The 18,129-nt window shown below is 41.9% G+C and overlaps 1 protein-coding gene and 1 long non-coding RNA gene across 8 annotated transcripts in view; one reads left to right on the forward strand and one right to left on the reverse strand.

The window, feature by feature from the left end:
* Positions 1-2,180: 2,180 nt before the first annotated feature.
* LOC127597754 (uncharacterized) overlaps positions 2,181-18,129 on the forward strand; it is a 44,512-nt gene continuing 28,563 nt past the window's right edge. For 2 of the 5 annotated variants that reach the window (XR_007961711.1, XR_007961712.1), the window contains exons 1-3: positions 2,190-2,282; positions 2,355-2,444; positions 2,484-2,561. This is a non-coding gene — a long non-coding RNA (uncharacterized LOC127597754). Of the gene's footprint in view, positions 2,283-2,354; positions 2,562-18,129 lie in introns of all 5 variants that reach the window. The other 3 variants (XR_007961713.1, XR_007961714.1, XR_007961715.1) reach the window with 3 other exon arrangements.
* LOC127597725 (cuticle collagen 2C-like) overlaps positions 2,197-18,129 on the reverse strand; it is a 45,741-nt gene continuing 29,808 nt past the window's right edge. For 2 of the 3 annotated variants that reach the window (XM_052061024.1, XM_052061025.1), the window contains one exon: positions 2,197-2,940. In XM_052061024.1, the coding sequence (XP_051916984.1) occupies positions 2,238-2,940 (703 nt within the window). In that variant the 3' untranslated portion in view covers positions 2,197-2,237. The remainder of the gene's footprint in view (positions 2,941-18,129) is intronic. The other variant, XM_052061027.1, reaches the window with a different exon arrangement.

Raw genomic sequence — 18,129 nt, forward strand, 5'->3', positions numbered from 1 at the left:
TATATATATATATATATATATATATATATATATATATACAATGTATGTACACACACACACAAACAACCATTTCAGGGTTTTGCCCGCCTACTGCCCGAAGACAGCAGGGATCGACTACAGCCCCCTCCCCCCCCTCCACCCCAAGAAAGTGGATCGTAAAATTTATATCTATATTCATTCATTCATTTTCCAAACCACTTTATCCTCACTAGGGTTGCGGGGGGTACCGGAGCCTATCCCAGCTATCTTCGGGCAGGAGGCGAGGGACACCCTGAACTAGTTGCCAGCCAATCGCAGAGCACACAGAGACGAACAACCATCCACGCTCAGACGCCTGGGGATAATCTTGAATGTTAAATCAGCCTGCCATGTATGTTTTTGGAATGTGGGAGGACACACAGGAAGGCCGGAGCTGGAATTGAACCTGGTACCTCTGGACTATGAAGTCGACGTGCGTACCACTCAACTACTGGGTGGTTCTTCTTGTTTTATGTTGTCTTGAGAGGGAAGAAATTTCATCTGTGCTGTCTGGTCAGTGAACCAGACGGAACGGTAGGTACCAAGGACAAAGCGGAGTCTCAGAGGACATTGAGCCTTTTCTGTTGCAGGTTTTAATTGGATGGTGACCCCCCCACTCCATCTATTTTCAAAACATGTCTTAAAAACACAAGTTTGTTCTTTGGCTGTTAGGTCATCTTGAGACTGCATTGTCCTCAACTCAACTGTAATTATAGAGCACTTTTAAATAGCCATCGCAACATACAAAGTGCTGTCTGTGCATGGAGCAACTAACATATACAACAGTAAAGCTCCAAGTCAATAACAAAGGCGGTAGAAAGCACCAAACAGCAAAACCAAGATCAATTGTGAGTCATGCTTAGTCACATTCCAAAGAATACAAATGAGTTTTGAGGCGGGTTTTAAAGATGGGCAGCGAGGGGGCTTGCCGAATGTTCAGTGAGAGGTCATTCCAGAGAGCGGGACCAGCAACGGAAAAGGCTCGATCCCCTCTGAGCCTCCATTCTTGGTACGTCTAATGATGTCTGGTCCGCATTCCTGAGGCACCGGGTAGGTGTATAGGGCCGGATAAGCTCAGAGAGGTAGGTGGTGCAGGGGCATTTAGAGATTTGAAAAAAAATTCCTAGGATCTTGAGAAGAACTCTAAAATGTATTGAGAGCCAGTGAAGGGACGCCAGTGTAAGAGTTATGTGCTCCCTCTTACAAAGACCAGTCAAGAGACGAGCAGCAGCATTCTGGACCAGATAGAGATGGTGAATGGAGTATTGGCTGACTCCAAAGTAAAGTGCATTGCAGTAATCGAGCCGGAATGTGATGAAGGCATGAAACACTGTTTTAAGGTGCTCACGAGAAAGGAGAGGTTTTACTTTAGCCAGCTTCTAAGATGAACGAAGCTGGATTTAGAAACGGCACCAATTTACCGGTCAAGTTTAAAATCACTGTCCGGTTTAAGACCCAAGTTTGAGACTGTTGACTTAAGATAAGGAGACAGGGGGCCCAATTCTACAGGATGGGATGTACAATGGCCACTGGGACCAAACCCTATCATCTCAGTCTTCTTTTCATTTAAATTCAAGAAATGTTGTGCCATCCAGGTTTTGATTTGTCCAAACTCGGTCCTCAAGGGCCACTGCCCTGCCCAATTTCATTTACTCCCTGCTGCAACACACCTGATTCAAATGATTGGGATCATTATCAAGTTTTTTCAGAGCTTGCTGATGATCATTTGAATCAGGTTTATTGCAGCAGGGAGCAATGGAAAACAGGCAGGGCATTGGTCCTTGAGGAATGGAGGTGGACATGTCCGTCTTTTTATGGTGTATGCTGTATTTTATATTATTGATTCCCCCCCCCCCCCCGCCTTTGTTACTGTATGAAATTTTTTTGCCTGCATGTGAAGCACTTTGTAGGCAAGAATAGTTGTTTAAAAATCCTCTATAAAAAAGTTGAGTTGAGTTTGGTAAGTGGAAGATGTACATATGGATGATGATTATTTTTCTATTCATAAAGCAGCAGGCTGTTGCAATTTGATGCCATACCCACCAAGCATGATCGTGTCTCTGAACACGAAGGATCCAGGTGGTCCTCGTAGTCCAGGTGGCCAGGTGGCCAATGTGGTAGTGGCACAGGTGACCAAGGTATTGATTGCCTAGGTGGCCACGGTGCTGGTGGCCAAGGTCGTCGTAGCCCTTGTGGCCAAAAAGGCCAATATTGATAGCTTAGTGGTGGCCAGGGAGGACCTGCTGGTCCAGGTGGACTAGGTAGTCATGGTAGTCCAGGTGGCCAATGTGGTAATGGCCCAGGTGGCCAGGGTACTTGTGGGCTCGGACTCGGAGGCCAAGGTAGTTGTAGCCCTTTTGGCCAAAAAGGCCAATATGGATATCTTCGTGGTGGCCTGGGAGGACCTGGTGGTCCTGGTGGACTAGGTGGTAGTGGCCTATGTGGCCAAGGTGCTGGTGGACTAGGGGGCCAAGGTGCTGGTAGCCCTTGTGGCCAAAAAGGCCAATATGGATATTGTAGTTGTGGCCCGGGAGGACCTGGTGGTCCCGGTGGTCCTGGCGGACTAGGTGGTCCTGGCAGTCCAGGTGGTCCAGATGGTCCTGGTGTGGCCCCTCTAGTCCAGGTGGTCCAGGTGGCCCATCTAGACCAGGCGGTCCTAGTGTCCCATCTGGTCCAGGTGGACCTCGTGAATCATTTTGCCCTGGTGGCCCATCAGGTCCAGCTGGTCCAACTTTCCCTGGGTGACCATCTGGTCCAGGTGGACCTAGTGAACCTGGTGGACCTTCTGATCCTTGTGGACCCTTTGGTCCTGGTGGTCCTTTTGGACCCTTTGGTCCTGGTGGCCCTGGTGGCCCACTACCAGGTGCCCCTGGTGTAAAATATGGATACCCAGGTGGTCGTGAAGGTGGACCTTGTGGTGACCTAGATGGGAATGATGTTACTCAGAACACTGTCATCTGGAAAAACATCTTTATCGGCTGGCATATTACCTCTTTATTTTAGCAGAAAGACAGCTGCTTCCTGTGAAAAAGAGTTGACATCTTTGTTACATGGTGACCTTTCACTTACTCTTTGTTCCTTGGTAGTTGAGAGTTTGATGACTTACCAAACAGCAGAAGGGCAATAGTGAACACCTTGAGAATGCTCATTGTGGCTGATAATGTCCTAAAACACAGTGGAAAGGGACAGTAAACGTACATCGAGAGAAAGTGAACATGACGCGAGAGCTGGGTGCTTGGAGGGTGTCAGTTTATTGACGCCCAAGTTCAATGCCGAACCACAAGGTACCTGGACTGTCCTCTCCTGGACTTGGGAAGAAGGCTGATAACTCCATGCCAATCTTAATATTGTTGCCTTCGGTTGGAATTCTCGTATTTATTGAAGCCACTTCTTTTTCAGGAAATCCACTTTTTTGTTGAGTTGCTAACTGCTCATTTATTATTCTGTTATTCATGAACATAGTGCCAGCACCAGAGATGCATTTCAGAGTCCACGGTTCCACAGATCCACGCCGTTGTTAAGAAAGGCTTGCATTGTAGAACACAGTGGATGCCCCACATACTTGTAGTTCCTTGTCTATTTGCATATGACTGTTGTCAAATTTCAAATACTTGCTTGGGACCACACCCATTTTTTAGTGGACAATGAATTTTGGTAGCATTTTTCATTTTATGGGAAAATTGCTGTAAAAAGAAAAGCGGAATGTACATTTTGTTTTGTTTTGCTTTTCAACCACCATCTATAGTCTCAGCATCATGAGTATTTAGGCCTACTCTTGTGTCTGTCATGTATCCACAAGTACAAAGAGGCTTTTAGTCCAACACCGCCCCCCCACCACCCCCACCCCCCATGGTCTGCTCTCAAATGTGCTTATCTCAGGCTTTCCAAGTATGAGTTGCGGTCTTGACGAAATAATGTCACACATATTCATGAAATCATGAATGGGCAACTGGTGGCCCGCGGGCCGCAAGCGAACCATTCTTTGAGTGGCCCCTTGATTTAGTTGGAAAAAAAACAACTCATCAAAATTACAACTTTATGTAGGTTGATATTTGTGGAAAAAATGCACTCAATACATTCCTACTCCTATTTTGGTTTGCTCTTCTGGTGTTTCAAGCCACCCTTGAATGGTAATTTTTATGCATGATAGCCTTTTGCACTGGTATTAAAAAATCAAAGTGTATTGTTAATTTTTAATTGTTCAAACTCTTTTGTCGATAATGGATCTTTTACGACTTCACTGAGAAATGTATTCTGAAAAATGAAATATGTTGAGAGCACATATTTTGCATGTATGTACGTACACGTTTCGTCCAGATTCAAAATTGTATTTTCTACGTCTGGTGTGGAAGTGTGTGATCCGATGTAAACTGAATCAAAAGGCATATTTTCCGCTTGATTGCACAAAGTGCAACACCAAATATGTCCAACATTAAAGTTGTGTTCACTGAAAACACTTCAAAATGGAGAAAGTACTCACCACGCACACTCAAGTTTGCTCCTAGAACCCCTCTTAGTCCTTGTGTTGTTGGCAGTCCTGCTTCTGTCTCTTCTCTGTTGTTTCACAGTCGGGAATGAAGATATTATATCACTTGTTCGTCCACCATTAAGGTGTGGCCCTTGTTAATTAAGGTGGGTAATTGAATTGATTTCCTTTTGTTTTGGCACGATTACAGTCTGCGGTTTCTATTTGGCTGCGACTGGCTGGCATCCAGTTCAAGGAGTACCCCGCCTTTTGCCCAAAGACAGCTGGGATAGGCCCCAGCATGCCCGCGACCCTTGTGAAAAAAGTGGATTAGAAAATGGATGGGTGGATGGATGATTTCTATTCGGTGGGCATTGCCAAGCGGTATTTCTTCTTCATGTTGACAAGCTGTAATTCATCAGTTCCTTGAATCACTTTGAAGTGAATTGAGCACAAAAAAGGTCACCACCAATCTTACAGTGGGGAGAAGTATTTGATACATTGATGATTTTTTAAGTTTTCCCACTTCCAAAGCAGTTCGAGATCTCTAATTTGCATCAAAGGCACTCTTCAACTATCATGGACATAATCTAAAATAAAAATCCAGAAAATCTCAGTCAATGATTTTTAAATCATTAATTTGCATTGTATTGCCATAAAATTAATAATTTAAAATTATTTGATTTATCAGACAAACAGAACTCAATATTTGATCCAGAAACCTGTTTGTAATTGAATATATCAGATGTTTTCCATTGTTCTTCAGCAGGTTTGCACACACTGCAGCAGGAATTTTGGCCCACTTCTCCAAACAGACTTTTTGAAAAGTATTCAGGTTAATGGGCTGTCGCTGGGCAACACGGACTGTGATTTTCTGGATTTTTTTTTTAGATTCTGTCCCTCATAGTTGAAGTGTGCCTTTGATGCAAATTACAGACCTCCACCTTTATAAGTGGGAAACTTTAAAAAATCTGCAGTTTATCAAATACTTGTTCTCCTCACTGTACCGTACTTGCTTTGTACTTGAAGTGCAACTAAACAGCTGGTACATATTTATTGATGATTACTAATTGTTAATCTACCTAGCAGCAAAGAGCTGGGTGGGGTAAGTCAAGACAGCTCCTGTGGCTTTGCAACAGCTGGGTTAGGCTCCAGCCTGCCTGTGACCCTTGTGAGAAAAAGTGGATTAGAAAATGGGTGGGTGGATGGATGGCTTATATTCGGTGGAAATTTCCATGCCATATTTCTTCTTTATGTCGACAAACTGTAATTCATCAGTTAATTGAGTCACTTTGAAGTCAATTGAGCTCACAAAAGGTCACCCCCACTGTAATCTGACGTGCTTTGTACATGGAGTCATAACATGTTTTCAAACAGCTGGTACATATGTATTTATTATTACTGTTTGTTTTCTTTTTAATCTACCTAGCAGAAAGGAGCTGGGTGGTGTAGGTCAAGGCTACTGTGGCTTTGCAAAGAGGACAAACTGGTTTGTCTGCTTTGAGTCAGCTTAGTACCAATCACAAATGGCACATTCCCAGACATCTATCCATCGTCAACAGATCTTATCCTGAACAAGGTCATGGTGGGGTGCTGGAGCTTATCCCAGTTGACTTCAGGCAGAAGGCAGTCTCCACTCTGAACTGTTCGCTAGTTAGTTGCAGGGCACATACAGAGACAAAGAACCATTCACATCCACACGTCACTGAGGGGGAACCAAACGCATGCTCTTCTTTATCTTTATTATTTGGAATTATTTACAATATGCGGCCAGAAATAAAACACAGCTCTTTACTTGTCACATTTTTCAATGTGTTGCACCCATAATGTTAGTCTGCAAAACAAAATTATTAGAATTTGCCTTATTAACTCATTTAATGCCAAAATGTAAACATACATTTCCAAAACCCCTATCATTTTGTGCCAAAATGTAAAAATATGTTTTTAGTAAATGCAGTTTTTTTTTTTCAAAGGAGTGGCTTTGATAAGACCTTGGTCCACACATGGTGTGAGTGTGTGCGTTACACAGTGGGTAATCCGAGTAAAGTATTGTAGGTGATTTTCTTGTTTACATTTCATACTACATCCCGTGTAGGGACTTGTTCTTCCATGATGGTCCCTCTTCCAGCACCTCATCCTCTGTTCCCCATTGTCTGAGACAACACCATCAAGCGGCATACTGAGAACTGTTCACCACCCGACGACAAAAAACTCTGACCCTACTGAAGCAGGAAATTTACATACCAAAAAACATGGACTTCGAACCCTTTGATGACCCTTTCAACCCTTTGATGACTTCCAACCCTACTCACCACAAGACATTTGACCCTGAGAACAACTTGGACCCGGACAACAACTTTTTCAAGACCGACCGACCGCGAGGGAGCCGGCGACGACCGACTGTGAGGGAGCCAGTGACGACCGCGAGGAAGCCAGCGACGACCGCAGGGGAGCAAGCGACCGCGAGGAAGCCGGGAGGCAACCAGCCAGCAACTGCGAAGGAGCCAGCAATGGCCGCAAGGGAGACAGCGACCGCGAGGGAACCGGGAGACACCAGCAGCCAGCGAGCGTGAGGGAGTCAGCGACGGCCGCAAGGGAGCCAGCGACCACAAGGGACCCGAGAGACATCCAGCCAGCAACCGCGAGGGAGCCAGCGACAACAGCGAAAGAGCCCGTGATGACAGCGAGAGAGCAAGCGACGACAGCGAGGGAACCAGCAACGACCGCGAGGGAGCCAGCGACGACCGCGTGGGAGCGGGAAATTCACATCTCAAAAACATGGACTTTCAACCCTTTGAAGATACTGACTATAAGCCTTTCGGTCCCGAGAACAATTTGGACCCGAACAATCACTTCTTCAAGAAGAAACAAAGGGTAACAAACTCTGACTATTACCTCGATGAACAATTCAACACTAATATAAAATTGGGAAATGCACTTTCAGTAATACACTTAAACAGTAGAAGTCTCTATAAAAACTTCACAAAAATCAAAGAATACCTGACTAAATTCAATAAATTTAAAATAATTGCCATATCAGAAACTTGGCTTGACAAAGATAAAACAAGTGAAATGGAAATAGAAGGTTATGAAATGTTTGCTACTATTAGGGAAAACAAAAAATGAGGGGGGGTTGCAATATATGTAGACAAAGCACTTAAATGCAGTAAAATCGAGAGATTGACAAACACAACAGAAAACCTAATAGAATGTCTAACCATTGAAATACATAATAAAAAGGCATCAAATATAATCATAAATTGCATCTATAGGACACCAGGATCAAAATTAACAGATATGCTCGGCTACTAAAACGACAAGAAAACACGAATAATGTGTGGTGACTTTAACATTGACTTATTAAACCCAAATGGACACAAAAAAAAAACTGACTTCATAAATACTATATACAGCAACAGCCTTTTCACAGTAATCCTGAAACCGAGCAGAATAACAGTTGACACAGCCACATTAATAGAGAACATACTTATGAATAATATTGATCATAAAATGGAAAGTCGACTTCTCATTAATGATATAAGTGGCGATCTACCTGTCTTTGAAGTTTTTCATAATTATTTTGAGAGAAAAGCAAAGTCAACAACACACATAACAGAAATAAGACTAAGAACCCAATGCACCATCGATGCTTTTAAGCAAGACCTAGAAAAACAAAACTGGACCGAGGTCTACTCAAATGAAGGCCCAAGTACAGTGTTTAAAGTATTTCAGTCTACCATAATCTCCTTATATGAGCCATTTTCCATTAACTAAAGTCTCCAAAAAGTATAAAGACCCAAGTAAGCCATGGATAATGAAAGGCATAGAAAACGCATGCAAAACGAAAATTGTTATATAAATTGTTTTTAAAATTGAGAACTGAAGAAGCAGAAAAAAATATAAGACCTATAAAAACAAACTAGTAAATATTATTATATATTATTCATTCATTCATTCATCTTCCGAGCCGCTTGATCCTCACTAGGGTCGCGGGGGGTGCTGGATCCTATCCCAGCTGTCTTCGGGCAGTAGGCGGGGGACACCCTGAATCGGTTGCCAGTCTATCGCAGGGCACACAGAAACGAACAACGATTCGCACTCACACTCACACCTAGGGACAATTTAGAGTGTTCAATCAGCCTGCCACGCATCTTTTTGGAATGTGGGAGGAAACCGGAGCACCCGGAGAAAACCCACGCAGGCCAGGGGAGAACATGCAAACTCCACACAGGGAGGCTGGAGCTGGAATCGAACCCGGTACCTCTGCACTGTGAAGCCGACGTGCTAACCACTATATATTATATATTATTTAAGAACCAATCATCATTATCATGCACTATTAGAGCAGAATAAAATAAAACACACAGGAAATATGGAAAATACTTAATCAAGTAATCAGAAATAGTCCTAAAAAAGTGGACTATCCAGAGTATTTTATCAAAGGCAAAAATACTATTTTGGAAAAAACTACAGAAATAGCAACTGAATTTAATGCATATTTTGTCAACATCGGCAGTAACCTAGCAAAACAAATTCCTGATCCAACAAACTTGTTTGAAATAGATAGATGCGTAGAAAAGAACTCCTCCACGATGTTCCTTACTGCTATAAAGCAAGAAGAAGTATCAAATATTGTAAAAACGTTTAGAGATAAAAAGTCAACTGATTGCTTTAATATTGATATGACAATAATAAAGCAGATGATAGAATATGTAGTGCGACCTTTCACGCACATGTGCAACCTGTCATTCAAAGCTGGTATCTTTCCATCAAAAATGAAAATTGCTAAAGTTATTCCAATTTAGTGGAGAAAGACATCTGTTTACAAATTTTAGACCAATATCACGACTACCACAATTTTCTAAAATGTTAGAAAAACTAATTTCTCACAGACTTGATAGCTTTATACAAAAACATGCGCTTTTTAGTGAGAATCAATATGGCTTCAGGGAAAAACGGACCACCTCAATGGCAATTATGGAGTTTGTGGAAGCAATTGTCACGTCCCGTGTTTGCCAGCAGGGGGCAGGCTTCCTGCTTGCCGCCTGCACACCTGTCACCCATTGGTGAGTAATTACACATGCTTTATTTGGGCGCTCTGGCAGTCGACTCACTACCGGAGTATTCCACGCCGTGCCATTACTCTAGCCGAGTCCTTCTCGAGTAAATTATTGCCTTAAAGTCGAGTGACTGTTATTGCGTGCAGTCTTATCCTCTCGTGTGAAATTCTATAGTTGCCTAATCATTCATTCATTCATTCATCTTCTGTACCGCTTGATCCTCACTTCGGGCACAGCGTGCTGGAGCCCATCCCAGCCGTCTCCGGGCAGTAGGCGGGGGACACCCTGAATCAGCCAATCCAGCCAATCGCAGGGCACACATAGACGAACAACCATCCACGCTCACACTCACACCTAGGGACAATTTAGAGTGTTCAATCAGCCTGCCATGCATATTTTTGGAATGTCGGAGGAAACCGGAGCACCCGGAGAAAACCCACGCAGGCCCGGGGAGAACATGCAAACTTCCCTGTGTGGAGTTTCCCCCTCCCCACACAGGGAGGCCGGAGCTGGAATTGAACCCGGTACCTCTGCACTGTGAAGCCGACGTGCTAACCACTGGACTACCGGGCCGCCCTTGCCTAATCATTCTCCTTGCTATTTTTTACGCAAGCGTTTTCTGTTGCCTCCTTATTCATTCCTGGTCCTTATTTTGACCAGCATCTTCTGTTGTTTCGCCTAGACGGGTATTTTGTGTTTATATTAAATCTCATTTTGTCTGACAAACATTTTTTCTGTGTCTGCTATTTCGGGGATCCACTTCCTTATTTTGTTGTGCACAAAGCAATTATTCTATCGCTTCGGGCACAGCGTGACAGCAATATCCACTAATATAGACAACAAATAATTTGCTGTTGGGGTTTTCCTAGATATAAAAAAGGCTTTTGACACAATAGATCACAGTATCTTATTGAACAAAACTATAAAGATATGGCATGAGAGGTGTAGCTTATCAATAAAAGTTATTTAGAAAACAGATATGAGTATGTGCAGCTCAACAATAAAAAGAAAAGAAAATCACCTGAAAATCACTCATGGATTTCCTCAGGCGTCAGTGCTTGGTCCAAAACTATTCATCTCATATATCAATGATAGCTGCAAGGTCTCAAAAAAATTTAAATGTGTCCTATTGGTTGGTTTGGTTTGTTTGTTTATTGAACATAAAACATATACAGTAATAATTTGACAGAAAATAAGGTAGATAAAAAAGTAAAAGAAAGAAATCAGTCTTCATTCAACACAGTTATTATGTTCAAGGGAGTAGGATGTAGTAAAAAAACTTATCTAGTTCTAGCCCGTTATGTGTTTATATCTACTAAATCATTTTTATATCAATCAGAAAAGAAAAAGTAAGAAGAAGTCTCCATTAAGGCTCATACTTTACCCTTAACCGTGATATTTTCACAACTTTTGGTTTGTATCGGGATTATATACATCCTCACCCTGGCACTCTTGTATTCATAATGGATATTGCAATACCTTTCTCTATTTATCAACTTAGTTCTGATTTATCATTATATTTAACGTTTAGAATTTATCATTTTAACTCTGATTGGTGTAGGTTGTTTGTACTATTTTTTTGAATTTGTTTTTGAACTCAGCAAGCGATTTACTCATTTTTAGGTCCGTTTCGAGATTATTCCACAGATTAACACCTTTGCTAGATACACTTCTTTGCTTGATGTTTGTTCTTGTTTTGAGTTTTTTGAATAAGTTGGTCCCTCTTAATTCATAGTTGCTTTCTCGAATTTCAAAAAACTTCTGAATGTTTTGGCAGAGCAGGTTATTGTGTGCTTTGTACATTAATTGGGCGATTTTAAAGTCAACCAGGTCATACAATTTCATCGTATTTAATTTGATAAATAGTGGATTTGTGGGTTCCGTATATTTTGATCTATTAATAATTCGAATTGCTTTTTTTTGTAGTTTGAGAATAGGGAGTGTGTTTGTTTTGCAGGCATTTCCCCATATTTCCACACAGTAGGTCATGTATGGTAATAATAATGAAGTGTATAATGTGTACAAGGATCTCTTATTTAGCACTTCCTTGGTTTTGTAGAGGATCCCTACGGTCTTGGCTATTTTTCTTTTTACGTTATCGATATGTGGTTTCCAACATAGTTTTGAGTCTATTACTAATCCGAGAAACTTGGTTTCATACGCTCTTTCTATTTCAAATGAGTTTACCATAATTTTAGCTTGGTGTCTGATTGGTCTTGTGTCAAAAACAATTGACTTCGATTTTTTCATGTTAAGTGACAATTTATTTCTGTCGAACCAGTTTTTTAATTTGTTTAATTCGTTTTCTACGGTTGTCAGGAGCTGTTTCAGATTTATTCCAGAACAGTAGAAAGTTGTATCATCAGCAAATAGGACACATTTAATTAGTTTTGAGACCTTACAGATATCATTTATATATAAGATGAATAGTTTTGGACCAAGCACTGACCCCTGAGGTACTCCGTGAGTGATTTTCAGTTGATTCGTTTTTTTATTGTTGAGTTGCACGTACTGATATCTGTTTTCTAAATAACTTTTTATCCATTTATAAGCTACACCTCTAATGCCATATCTTTCTAGTTTTTTCAATAATATACTGTGATCTATTGTGTCAAAAGCTTTTTTTAGATCTAGGAAAACCCCAACAGTAAATTCTTTGTTGTCTATATTAGTGGCTATTGCTTCCACAAACTCCATAACTGCCATTGAGGTGGTCCGTTTTTCCCTGAAGCCATATTGATTCTCACTTAACAGCGCATGCTTTTGTATAAAACTATCAAGTCTGCGAGAAAATAGTTTTTCTAATATTTTTGAAAATTGTGGTAGTAGTGATATTGGTCTATAATTTGTAAACAGATGTTTTTCTCCACTTTTATAGATTGGAATAACTTTAGCAATTTTCATTTTTGATGGAAAGATACCAGCTTTGAATGACAGGTTGCATATGTGCGTGAAAGTTCGCACTACATATTCTATAATCTGCTTGATTATTGTCATATCAATATTAAAGCAATCAGTTGACTTTTTATTTTTAAAAGTTTTTATAATATTTGATACTTCTTCTTGTTTTACTGCAGTAAGGAACATCGTGGAGGAGTTTTTTTCTACGTATCTATCCACTTCAAACAGGTCTGTTGGATCAGGAATTTGTTTTGCTAGGTTACTGCCGATGTTGACAAAATACTCATTAAATTCAGTTGCTATTTCTGCAGTTTTTTCCAAAATAGTATTTTTGCCTTTGATAAAATACTCAGGATAATCCATTTTTAGGACTATTTCTGATTACTTGGTTAAGTATTTTCCATATTTCTTGTGTGTTATCTTTATTCTGCTCTAATAGTGCATGATAATGATCTCTTTTACTGGTTCTTATAATATTTACTAGTTTATTTTTATAGGTCTTATATTTTTTTCTGCTTCTTCAGTTCTGAATTTTAAAAACAATTTATATAAATTGTTTTTCTTTTTACATGCGTTTTCTATGCCTTTCGTTATCCATGGCTTACTTGGGTCTTTATACTTTTTGGAAACTTTAGTTAATGGAAAATGTTTATCATATAAGGAGATTATGGTAGACTGAAATACTTCAGACGCTGTATTTGGGTCTTCGTTTGAGTAGACCTCGGTCCAGTTTTGTTTTTCTAGGTCTTGCTTAAAGGCATCGATGAAACGTTGGGTTCGTAGTCTTATTTCTGTTATACGAGTTGTTGATTTTGCTTTTCTATCGAAATAATTATGAAAAACTGCAAAAACAGGCAGGTGGTCACTTATGTCATTAATGAGAAGTCCACTTTCCATTTTATGATCTATCTTATTTATAAATATGTTATCTATTAATGTGGCCGTGTCAACTGTTATTCTGCTAGGTTTCAGGATTACTGGGAAAAAGCTGTTGCTGTACATAGTATTTATGAAGTCAGTTGTTTTTTTGTGTCTATTTGGGTTTAATAAGTCAATGTTAAAGTCACCACATATTATTCGTGTTTTCTTATCGTTGTAGTAACTGAGCATATCTGTTAGTTTTTTATTGAATGTGTCAATACATGTTCCTGGTGTCCTATAGATGCAACTTATGATGATATTTGATGCCTTTTTATTGTGTATTTCAATGTCAAGTCAAGTCAAGTCAAGTCAACAGTATTTATAGAGCACTTTCAAACAGCCATCGCTGCATACAAAGTGCTGTACATGGAGCGATTTAACATATACAATAAACAGTAAGACGAATCAGTAATAAGTAATAAGTAATAAGGCGGTAGAAAGCACCAAGCAGTAAAAACAATAGCAAATCTAAGTCATGCTGAGTCAAACGCCAAAGAATACAAGTGAGTTTTGAGGAGGGATTTAAAGATGGGCAGCGAGGAGGCTTGCCGAATGTTCAGTGGGAGGTCATTCCAGAGAGATGGACCAGCAACAGAAAAGGCTCGATCCCCTCTGAGCCTCAGTTTAGTTCTTGGTACGTCTAGCAAAGACTGGTCCACAGACCTGAGGCGCCGGGCAGGGGTGTAGGGGCGTATGAGCTCAGAGAGGTAAGGTGGCGCGAGATTATTCAGAGATTTGAAAACATTTGACATGGTTAGACATTCCATTAGGTTTTCTATTGTGTTTGTCAATCTCTCGATTTTACTGCATTTAAGTGCTTTGTCTACATATATTGCAACCCCCCCTCCTTTTTTGTTTTCTCTATTAGTTGCAAACATTTCATAACCTTCTATTTCCATTTCAGTTGTTTTATCTTCATCAAGCCAAGTTTCTGATATGGCAATTATTTTAAATTTATTGAATTTAGTCAGGTATTCTTTAATTTTTGTGAAGTTTTTATAGAGACTTCTACTGTTTAAGTGTATTACCGAAAGTGCATTTTCCAATTTTATATTAGTGTTGAATTGTTCATCCAGGTAATAGTCAGAGTTTGTTACCCTTTGTTTGTTGTTGAAGAAGTTATTGTCTGGGTCCAAATTGTTCTCGGGATCGAATGGCTTATAGTCAATATCTTCAAAGGGTTGGAAGTTCATGTTTTTGGGATGTGAATTTCCCGCTCCCACACGGTCGTCGATGGCTCCCTCACGGCCGTCGTTGGTTCCCTCGCTGTCGTCGCTCGCTCTCTTGCCGTCATCACTGGGTCCCTCGTGGTCACTGGCTCCCTTGCGGTCGTCGCCGACTCCCTCACGCTCGCCGGCTGGCTGCCTCCCGGCTCTCTCACGCGCGCTGGCTGGTTGTCTCCCGGCTGCCTCAGGCTCGCCGTCTCCCGGCTCCCTCGCGGTCACTGGCTCCCCTGCAGTCGTCGCTGGTTTCCTCTCGGTCGTCGTTGGCTCCCTCACGGTGGTCGCAGGCTGGTTGTCTCCAGGCTTCCTCACGGTCGCTTGCTTCCCTGCAGTCGTTGCTGGCTTCCTCGCGGTCATCACTGGCTCCCTCACGGTCGGTCGTCGCTGGCTGCCTCGCGGTCGGTCGGTCTTGAAAAAGTTATTGTCCGGGTCCAAGTTGTTCTCAGGGTCAAACGTCTTGTGGTCAGTAGGGTTGGAGGTCATCAAAGGGTTGGAAGGGTCATCAAAGGATTCGAAGTCCATGTTTTTTGGTATGTGAATTTCCTGCTTCAGTAGGGTCAGAGTTTTTATTGTCTGGTGGTGAAAAATTCTCAGTATGCTGCTTGATGGTGTTGAACTCGAGCCTGTTGTGTTGGAGTACTGGTGCGGGAGTGGACAATAAGTTTGTTATGTCTTAAGTAGGCAGTTTCCCCTCTGTCACGTGCAGCTTTTAATTTTGGGAGGAGCTCTTTTCTTTTTTGTCGTACGGCATCTGTAAAGTCTTCGTTAATGTAGATGTTGGAGCCTTTTAAATATTTTGCTTTTTGTAGGATCCTTGATCTGTCCTTGTATCTTAGAAATTTCACCACAACTGGCCTTGGTCGAGGATTTCCAGGGTCTTGTCTTCCTGTGCGGTGAGCTCTCTCCGCCTCAATTTGCCCCTGTATCAGCAGTTTCTCCTTAAGGATTTTTTGAACTTTTTCCTCTGTTTCAGTCCATGTTTCTCCCGGTTTGTCCTCAATTCCATCAATTACTAAGTTGTTTCTTCTTGACTGTCCTTCCAAGTAGTCAACCTTGTCCGTTAATACAAGCATGCCGTCACATACTTTGTAGAATTCCGTTTGGATGTCTTTGGAATGGCCAGTTTGACAGATTAGATTTTTTTTAATGTCGTCTACCTCTTTTTGGGTAAAGTTGATGCTGGTTTTTATTTCTTGGACTTCCCTGGTAAAAGTGTCAAGTCGTGAGTTTGTTGAATCTATTATCATCTTGACAAATCCTTTGAAATTTTCCTGTTGTTGTTGCAAGAGCGCCGTAAAAAGTTCTTTTTGTTGCTGGAGTAATTCATTTACTTGAGTGAGGGTCAGGGAATCCTCTTCCTGCTTTGTGTCTTGCTTCTGTTTGGGTGGCATTTTGTCGGGTCTCGTTGCTAGCCAGTTATATGCTAGTTTGTGACGTGTCCAGTAGGCTTGCTGCTGGGTGTTTCTAACGTGGCAAGTGGGTTTACCGGCTCCCTCACGCTCGCTGGCGTTTGGTTGGTTGGTCTCTGGTCGTGGGTTCCAGCTGCGTAGCGACTTTTCGCAGTTTGCTTCCGTGCTAACGTCCGCGGTTAGCTTCCGTGCTAACGAGCTAGCGTTTCGTCCAGCCCCCTCTTCACGTCGCCAATTTCTACACACGCGCTGCCACCGTGTTTCGCTCTGTTCTTTACTTTCAAATGTGGGAAAGCTTCACACGAGAGAAATGTTGACTTTACTGTTGCTGCTCCTTCTTTCCGCTCGGCAATGAGATGTGGTGTGACCCATCCTCAAACACCTTTCAATAGGATGGAGCTACGGTAATTGTGGGAAGAGGAGTGAGTCCTAATTGTGGGAAGAGGAGTGAGTTGATTTGATTATGATACAACGTTCTGGAATAAATCTGAAACAGCTCCTGACAACCGCAGAAAATTAATTAAAAAAATTAAATGATGTGAAAGACAATTGTAAATAGCACTGCATTTATCCATTTTGTGTTTATATTGCACTTAATTGAACGGTGTTTGTTGTTTTTTTTCCTCTTTCTTCTTTCTACCTGTATTCTTTCTGCTAGAGGCTGTAAATTTCCCCAGTGTGGGACTAATAAAGGATATCTTATCTTATCTTAAACAAATTTAAAAAAACTTCTCCATGAGCCGTCACCTTACCATGGTGGAGGGGTTTGTGTGTCCCAATGATCCAAGGAGCTAAGTTGTCTGGGGCCTGTTGAGGAATGGGAGTTGTCAATTTGCTCTTGGCCCTTCCTTGGTTACAGATTCTTTTATCTCTCCATAAGGTGGAAGAAGACCCAACACCACGTAGTCATTTCTTCAGTTTATCGCAACGCAACACGAATCGATTCGGGCTCCTGTGAGTCTCAGATTTCATCAGGAAGCCCCGAAGAAACACATTCATGAGATTATATAGAGACAATATGATAATGAGAGTCGGGGAGGTACGCCTCTCATGCAAATCCCGAAACAAAGAAAGTAACATGTCATCTGACCCGGTGTGGCCGGAGGAAGCCAGGAGCGGTGAGGTGAGACCAGACCACCACTACCCCCCATTTGGTGCGATGGCAGGAACACAGACACCTGAGATAACAGCTCCTCTAAAACATGTCCCGCGGAGGGGGGGCCCAGAAGTGGTGGGGGTCGAGGGCACTAAAGTTGATTGTAATAACATTGAGCAGGAAATACCTTCTGGTCACAGATCTTGAGATTAGGGTTCCTCTTTGAGGGCACTTGAGAGCCTTCAGGGACTTTTATGAGGTGGTGGAGGCAAGAAAACCCTTGGGGGGCTGTTAATTAACCAAAGGGAAATGGGCTCTAAACTTCACAGTACATTCTTTGTTTTAACTACTTCAGCAGATTTTCAGGAGAGAGACTAGTGTCAATAGTTCTCATAGCAAGATGAAATTCAACAATGTTCTACTACTACTTCTAGCGGAATAATTCCTTAACAAATCCCTCTCTTGATCACAATTAATATTGTGATCACAAAACTTCAGTGTCAAACTCCGTCGTCAAAGCGGAACAACCAATTCTGTCTTGTGCAAAGCACTTCAGTGAAGCCTGCCACCAGTGCCCACATTAGTAGAGAAATAGAGACCAAAATAACCAGTATAATCAGAAAGATATGTTATTAGTTCTGGGCCCCCTGCGAACTTTGTCTTGGTTTCACGTCCAGTCGTCCTTCCGAATGTCACTTTGAAGTTGGAGACGCTTCTTGGGGTTGACGCATTCCTTCTCGGTAGACAGCGTGATGGGTCCTTTGTGTCACTCTGCGTGGTCCCATTCATCTCGGCTGGTGCCCCTTCCGCTGTAGGACCCCCAGATACACATGCTCGGGATACGTCTGTGGTTTCATGGGGTGTTCACCCTGGAGTCTCGTCCGCTCCTGAAAATAGGAGACGAGAACACTCAATGACTCCTTGTCTGATTCATGGGGAATCGTTTGTTGAAGAGCCCCCGGGTCCATGGATTGCCTTGGATCGGGGAACTCCTGGTCACGTCCCATCTTAAAAGGTGTGAGACCCGTGGTGGACC

The sequence above is a fragment of the Hippocampus zosterae genome, chromosome 3, assembly GCF_025434085.1.
Source record: "Hippocampus zosterae strain Florida chromosome 3, ASM2543408v3, whole genome shotgun sequence".
Taxonomy (NCBI): domain Eukaryota; kingdom Metazoa; phylum Chordata; class Actinopteri; order Syngnathiformes; family Syngnathidae; genus Hippocampus; species Hippocampus zosterae.